The following is an 8,088-nucleotide window of genomic DNA, read 5'->3' as shown; positions in this document are numbered from 1 at the left end:
GAACTTGGCCACAGCGGCTTCTTGCTAGACACATCTATGAAGGGAAGGGAAACAAAAGCAAAAATGCACTGAGACTTCATCAAGATAAAAAGCTTCTGCACAGTGATGGAAACAATCAACAAAACTAAAAGGCAACCTACTGAATGGGAGAAGATATTTGCAAATGACATATCAGAGAAAGGGCTAGTATCCAAGATCTATAAAGAACTTATCAAACTCAACACCCAAGAAACAAACAATCCAGTCATGAAATAGGCAGAAGACATGAAGAGACATTTTTCCAAAGCAGACACATGGCCAACAAGCACAGGATAATATGCTCCGCATCACTTGCCATCAGAGAAATACAAATCAAAACCACAATGAGATTCCACCTCACACCAGTGAGAATGGTGAAAATTAACAAGACAGGAAACAACAAACGTTGGAGAGGATGCAGAGAAAGGGGAACCCTCCTGCACTGTTGGTGGGAATGTGAACTGGTGCAGCCACTCTGGAAAACTGTGGAGATTCCTCAAAGAGTTACAAATAGAGCTACCCTACAACCCAGCAATTGCACTACTGGGGATTTACCCCAAAGATACTGATGTAGTGAAATGCTGGGACACCTGCACCCCAATGTTTATAGCAGCAAAGTCCACAATAGCCAAACTAAGGAAGGAGCCATGATGTCGTTCGACTGATGAATGGATAAAGAAGATGTGGTGTATATATACAGTGGAATATTACTCGGCCATCAGAAAGGGTGAATACCCACCATTTGCTTTGACATGGATGGACCTGGAGGGTATCATGCTGAGTAAAAAGTCAATCAGAGAAGGACAATCATCATATGGTTTCACTCATACATGGAATATAAGAAATAGTGAAAGGCATTTTAAGGGAAAGGAGAGAAACTGAGTGAGGAAAAATTAGAGAGAGTGAAAAACCATGAGATACTCCTAACTCTGGGAAACAAAGGGTTGTGGAAGGGGAGTTGGGTAGGGGGATGGAGTAACTGGGTGTCAGGTGCTAAGAAGGGCACTTGATGGGATGAGCACTGGATGTTATACTATATGTTGGCAAATTGAATTTAGATTAAAAAATTTAAAAAAACACTAGTGGACTAAATACTCCAATTAGAGGGCAGAGAATGTCAGACTAGTAAAAAAAAGGAAAATCCATGATGTGATTTGAATATAAAGAGGTAGATAGGTTGAAAGCAAATGAGTGGAAAAAGATACACCATTGAAATAGTAAGCACAAGGGGGCTGAAATATCTGTACTTATGCTAGATAAATTCATTTACAGCCAAGAATATTATCAGAGATAAAAGGAGACCCTTCTTTTAAAAAAATTATTTTATTTATTTATTCATGAGAGACACAGAGAGACGCAGAGACAAAGGCAGAGGGAGAGGCAGGCTCCTTACGGGGAGCCTGATGTGGGACTTGATCCTGATGCAGCCCAGAGTCAAAGGCAGACGCTCAACTGCTGAGCCACGCAGGTGTCCTAAAAGGAGACCTTTCTTAATGACTAAAGCATTCATTTATCATGAGTACACTGCAGTTATAAGTATGTATATATTCCTACCACAAGACTTCAAAAACACATGAAGAAAAAGTGGACAGAATTAAAGAGAATATTATATCATTCATGATATAAAACACTCAACAAATGTGAAATAAAAGGGAATTTCTGAATCTGATAAAGTCATCTAAGAGAAACCTATAGCTAACATCATACTTGATGGTGAATGACTGAACATTTTCCCTCTAAGATCAGGAACAAGAAAGAGTGCTTGTTCTCACCGTTTTGCATCACCATGGTATTGGGGATGTTAGCAAGGGCGGTTAGGCAAGAAAAAGAAATAAAAGGCATCCAGATTGTAAAGGAAGAGGTCAAACTATCACTTTTCATTGATGACATAATCTTATATATAGAAAATCCTAAGGAATCCAGTAACTACTAGAACAAATGAATTCAGGATGGTTGCAGTTGCAGGATGCCAAATCAATGTATAAAAACTGACTGCATTTCCAAACACAAGTGATGAACAATCTGAAAGTGAAGTTCAGGAGACAATTACATTCATAATAACAACAAAAAGAATAAAATAAGAATAAATCTTAGGAAATGCAAGACTGGTACACTGAAATGTATGGAACATCATTGAAAGAAACTAAAGATCTAATGAAATGGAAAGACATCTCATGTTCAAAGCATTTATGGGCATACATCAAAGGTATAGAGGAACCAACTGAAATGACCCAAAATGAAACAAATTTGAGCAACAAATTGTGTTGAGTTAGATTATAACTCAGGTGTAAAGTAAACATTCATGAGTCCATACTGGTTTAAATTAATGATTGAGTATACAAATAAATTGAAAGAATAGACAAATCTGTGCAGAAGAATTTGAAATAATTTATATAGGTACTCCCTACCTTCAAGGAGAAAGAGTCTAATTCCCTGCTGTCTTAAGTATGGGTTGTGTATGGTGACTTCTTTCCAAAGCATACAGGAAGGGGGATAAAATGATTTTACAATGGAGTAACCTGACAATCACATTAGCAAGAGATCATGGTCAATATCACCAATGTAATGGTTATTATATACGTGTATATATATGTATAATATTATATATAATATATATGTCATATAATATATGACATATATGTACCTTATATATGTAAGGTATATATGTACCCTTGATATGATGCAATGAAAATGTCAATTTACCTCTGTGGTCTTCTCCCTACAACCCCACTCTAATCCTGAGGAAAACATTAGATAATTTGCAACAGAGGGACATCCTGCAAAAATACCTGACTGGTAATTTTCAAAATTGTCAAGGTTATCAAACAAGAAATTTTTCAAAATTGTCAAGGTTATCAAACAAGAAATTTTTAAGAGTAGCATAATAGACATGACAAAAGTAATGTAGTTTTCTGTGTGGGATCCTAGAACAACAACAACAAAAAAAGACATTAGGTAAAAGCTAAGGAAATCTGAATAAACTATGAGATAATAATGTATCATTATTGGTTCATTTAATTTCAACAAGTGCACCATACCACTTAATGTAAGAAATTAGTTATAAGGGAAACTGGGTGTGGGCATATGAAGACTTTGTATTATCCTCTCAATCTTTCTGTTAATCTAAAATTGTTCTTGAAAGTAGTGTCCAGGGATGCCTATGGGGCTCAGTGGTTGAGCGTCTGCCTTCAGCTCAGGGCATGGTCCCAGGGTCCTGGGACTGAGTCCCGCACCACACTCCCCACAGGGAGCCTGCTTCTCCCTCTGCCTGTGTCTCTGCCTCTCTCTCTCTGTCTCTCATGAGTAAATAAAGTCTTAAAAAAGTAATGTCTAACATAGTTAGCTGTGGCTACAAGCAAGGACTCTTGAGAGTATCTGTCTCCTTTTGGGGAGAGGGTAAAATCTTTGTATAAAAGATAGCTACATCTTATTGGATGTAGTTGTTTTTTGGTTTCTCGAATGTTCAAATGTATGTGGAAGGATAAATATTCGAGTAGAAAAATGGATGGACTGTGCTAGTTTAATGCTTCATCTTCATCATCATCATTTAATGTTTCATTTCCAAATACATCCTTTGCCCGGATTCGTGATCTTGACCCTGTAAACATCTTTTGCCAGCTGATACAATGTTACGCTTTGCCAATAGAAAGTGCTGGAGGAATGCTGTGAGGCAAGAGTCACAAGAAGTCACCTCACTTCCGTTTTCGCTGAGCACAGGAGTCGGTGGGTTAGAGTGTGGGGTAGTACACTTTCTTAGCAACTGCCCTGACTGACCAGTTCCTGCTTTGCAGCCCCCCTCTGCTCACCTGGCAGCCAATTCCACAGCAGCTCTAGCTTCACCCCTAGATAAAAGGCCAAGTCCAGCCTTCTGTATCTTTTGGCCACGCTGGGCTATTTTTATGCACCAGGACCCGTGGCAAGGGGCCAGAGATCTGCCAGCCAGATTCTGGTTTATGTTGCCTGAGGCCAGCTGGTATTACCAGTGCCCGCTCGTAGACTCTATCTTTTCTTTTCTGAACCATTCATTAATTTATTCATTCATTTATTGATCACTTACTAGGTGCCAGGCAGTGATCTAATAAATATTTGTGTACAAACAATCAAAACCAAAAATCAATGCTTTAATCACAAGGATGGCAGACCTGCAAAAGAATGTGCAGGTTTGACAAGTCACTTATGCTAAAGTCAGAGCCATGAAAGGGAAGGAATGGGACCATTGGACCTGGGATAGGGTTGTTTGTGTCACAGTGTCTCTGAAATTTGAACCTCCAGATTTCCCAGATTCCAGGCCAGCAGAGAGAGGCATTCTCTTATGCTAGAGAACAACTGCCCCTTGCAAACAATTCATCTGAGGTTGATGCTTGGCAGGTTTAAGCTTGTCCTCATCAGGATCTGCTTCTTTTGTCTCTCATTGCCTCCACACCAATAACCAAGACAAGGTCTCATAATTTCACCAGAGAAATTCAGTTTCTGCTCTGAGAAGAAACAGACTATTTACTGAAGGACTTGCAGGACCTGGATAATATGCACTTGCCTGATCCAGGGGAAGATGTGTGAAGATGGATTTTAAGAGTGTTGGGTGGAGGACAGTACAATAAGGTGGAGTAGGAGAGAATTGGCATAGGAGTATTTTTCAAATCAGGATTTAACACCTTGGCAGAAAGCTTAGAGGTGACGGGCTGTACACATTCTTGTTAAGTCTTAATATTAGGCTTCTAACATATTTACAAGGATTGTCTAGATTTGTATTCCTCGAGAATACAGGAAGTCCTCCATCTAATAGCCTTAGGTCATAATCAGTCATCACACCATGGAGTTCACACTGAACTGAATGAAAGAAAAAATACTTCAAGAATAATAAATGTGTCAGTTATCATGTACAAAGTCATGAACACTATCAAGATACTACAAATCTAGTCCCAAAATATGAGGATAATTATGACATGCACCTTTGGGATGGGTGCAAAGAGTCTGAAGTCTCTACCAAATCCATTGGTCCTTAGCAGGAGGATGTGGTTGTCTTAATGCCTTGTGGATTTGGGATGTCATGTTTACTTGTTGGGGTTGAAGATGAATATTTCTGTGATGAGGTTGCAATGGCTTCCTATGATCTTTCAGTCTTTGTATTAGCAAAATTACCATGTTGGTTAATAGAATATAGTCAGGCTATTTTAAATAACTTTATTTTTAAATTTAACACACTCTTATTAGAAATGCTTTGGTATCAATACAATAAAAATACGCTGGTTTCTCCCCCACCACTGAATTGTGTCAAGTAACTGGAAAAGTTAAGCATTTGTTCTCCCTAGCTTTTTTGGGATTTTTTCCCCACAAATAATGAGTACTGCTTATTCACATGGCTTAATATGGCTATAATTATAATTTCTGGAGTCTCAGGAAAAAAGAAACAAAATACCCAGAAGAGAAGGTGGCAAATGTTTCTTAGTTTCTTCTCCAAAGGATGTTTAGGTAGATGATACACCTCTCAGATAACTTTTTTTCCCAGTTTTGCCATTCTCATCCTTAAAGCTGAAAATTAAAAAAAATAGTTATTAAAAAAAAGCTTTAGTTTTCACTCTAAATGACCATTTCATAGAATGCAGGAAAGTTTGAAACATACCTCAGATGATTTTATCCAACAATGTGAGCATTGTTTTAGTAGCACAAAAAGATAGTAGAAATAATAAGCTATGGTTAACTAGGGCTGAAGCAGGTTCAGAACTAGAAGGAACCTAATTTCTATAAAGATTAGAAAAATTAGTAGGACAAACACAGCATAAGTTGAGTAAATATAGATTAATGTGCGATTTTCATTATTAGCTTTAGATAAATTCCTACACATCAATGACTGTTTTGTGCATATTTCTGAGTTATGCACTACTAAAAATAAGAAAAGCATTGACATAAACTTTAATTCATGGCTGAGTTATCATTTAAGTCATCCAACTTGCTTACCCAAGGAGCTCCATCCTTGGATATAGAAGGACAAAAACATATTTCTTTGTGAGTGGAAAAAATGTTGACCAGTTATTAAGAGTTGGAGTAATTATAAAATTATGTCTTTGTCAGGATATAAGTATACTTTCAAAAGACAATATATCTTTTGAGCATATTCCACTGCTAATGATAAATGTGATGTAGAAAACATTTTTATAGATTTAGAATTCATAGCACTCCTCCAGTGTTCTGGTATCATGCCTTTAATACTTAGGACTTCAAAGTATGGCTGCCTTGGTCATGTTTCAAAAGTTGAAAGATGCTTTCAAGGCACTACATATTCTCTCATTTTCCAGCCATATAATTAGTTGTGTATTAACAAATGAAATGACCCCCATCTCTAAGGTGCTCTTTTTTCACAAATACGAGAGGGGATGGAGGGATCCAATACTGTAACAAGACTATGATAATTTTTATTCTTATTCTCCTTATTTGAAATGTTTTCATTTAAAAGAAGTCAAGGAGCATTCTTTCCTGTGGAACCTTATGGGAAATGGTCATTTCTAATGTCAGAGTCATGAATATTTTCTCGAATTTAGGACCAACTGAGAGAATTTCCTTTGCTCTGTAGCCAGGAAGATGGTGTCTGCTGCCAGGATGGTGTCTACTGTCTACTGATGTTGGATGGTGAAGCCTGAGGAGAGGGCTGTATTTCTACAGCAGGAGGTGAACTTAAGGCAGAAGGCAAAGCTTTATATTTTCTACTCTTGGATTTTATGGATATCTACCTTGGCCCTAACAAAAAAGAGGGCAGGGGAAAAGTCCATTTTAAGGGACTTTTAAAAGGTCTCTTTTAAGGCAGGGACAAAGTCTTCCTCCTTACAGCTATTCCTCAACTTGAGATTTAGGAGATCAGACACAGCCTTTGTGCTGTGGACATTTAATGGAGTTTTTTTTTTTTTTTTTTAATGGAGTTCTTGAAGACATCCTAGATGTGCACATCCTCAGCAGTGAGGTAATGCAGTAGCTCATTGTCCCATTTCTTAAGGGAAAAAAAAAAGAATTCTAGATTGCTAGAATCTATTTTTTTTCTTTAGACCTATGGCAAGGAGATGTGTGGAGCTAGAGTATATTGGCAACAGGAAGGGGTACCAGGTTAAAAAGAATCTGGGCCATCAACTCTTGCTTGTATTTCTCCTTTCTGCTCTTTTTTGTTCTTTACTTCTTCTTCCCACAGCAATTCAGACACATAGTTTTGGCTGGTTGAACTTGGTGGAAGAGAGCTTGCCTCCTTATTCTCAGTATTCCTTGGCTCCTAATGATTGCTACACGTTGGCAATTTTGACACCAGAAGCGTGTGAATCCCTCGGAGCTGAAGTTCCCTACCTCCATCACCCTGGAATGCTGCTGACATATCTAAGAGGGGTGAATAGAGCTAGAAGTACAAGAGTAGGTTGGTGAGGACTACCAAAGAAAGCCAGCTGCCTAGTTGGTGGGAATAGTAGTGGAATCCCAGTAAAAAGTTATTGGGGCCACTCGTTGGTGGATGTATCTGGCCTTGAGCTGTACTTTAGAACATGATCCTGTTATATTTACATTAGCAGATGGACATAACTTTGCTGAATTTTCTTGTCATGTCTTAACCTGTTCAAGAGTTTTAACTAAGACATTTGGATCTCCAAGCTCCACTTTCTCCCATTTTTCTTCCTTCTTTGTGCTCTTTTCCAAGTTCAAAATTGCTCTTAGATAAGGCTCTCATAACAATATTTACACCAAGACTAATAATTCTTAATTATTATGCCTACCAATATATTTATATTTACTAGGGGACCATGAATAAAGGAACTTACTGAAATGATGGAGTTTCAGGTGTCAAGAAGCATTTATGGGGTGTTGAGGGAGACACTCAACCTATGTGGTGCTTGTGAAATCGACCTGCATAGGTGGCTATATATTTCTATGGGTGCCTTGTGAGGGTGAGGACATATGTCAATATGGTATGCTTATTTTAAAAGCCCATTAGAAAAAATATCATTTCTGTGATCCATGCACTGAATTGGAAAACAGGAATGTAAAACAATATCATGATGGAAGGTAAGGAATTTGGGGCATTCTGTTTATAATATGCTTTGA

General features: G+C 37.9%; 1 protein-coding gene across 1 annotated transcript in view; it reads right to left on the bottom strand.

The window, feature by feature from the left end:
- Window positions 1–5,185: 5,185 nt before the first annotated feature.
- PALMD (palmdelphin) overlaps window positions 5,186–8,088 on the bottom strand; it is a 49,734-nt gene continuing 46,831 nt past the window's right edge. The window contains exon 8 of the mRNA XM_072834672.1: window positions 5,186–5,547. Coding sequence (XP_072690773.1) covers window positions 5,504–5,547 — 44 coding nt within the window. The 3' untranslated portion in view covers window positions 5,186–5,503. The remainder of the gene's footprint in view (window positions 5,548–8,088) is intronic.

This window comes from Canis lupus, chromosome 8 (genome assembly GCF_048164855.1).
Source record: "Canis lupus baileyi chromosome 8, mCanLup2.hap1, whole genome shotgun sequence".
NCBI lineage: Eukaryota > Metazoa > Chordata > Mammalia > Carnivora > Canidae > Canis > Canis lupus.
This window is presented reverse-complemented; position numbering and strand designations above follow the sequence as displayed.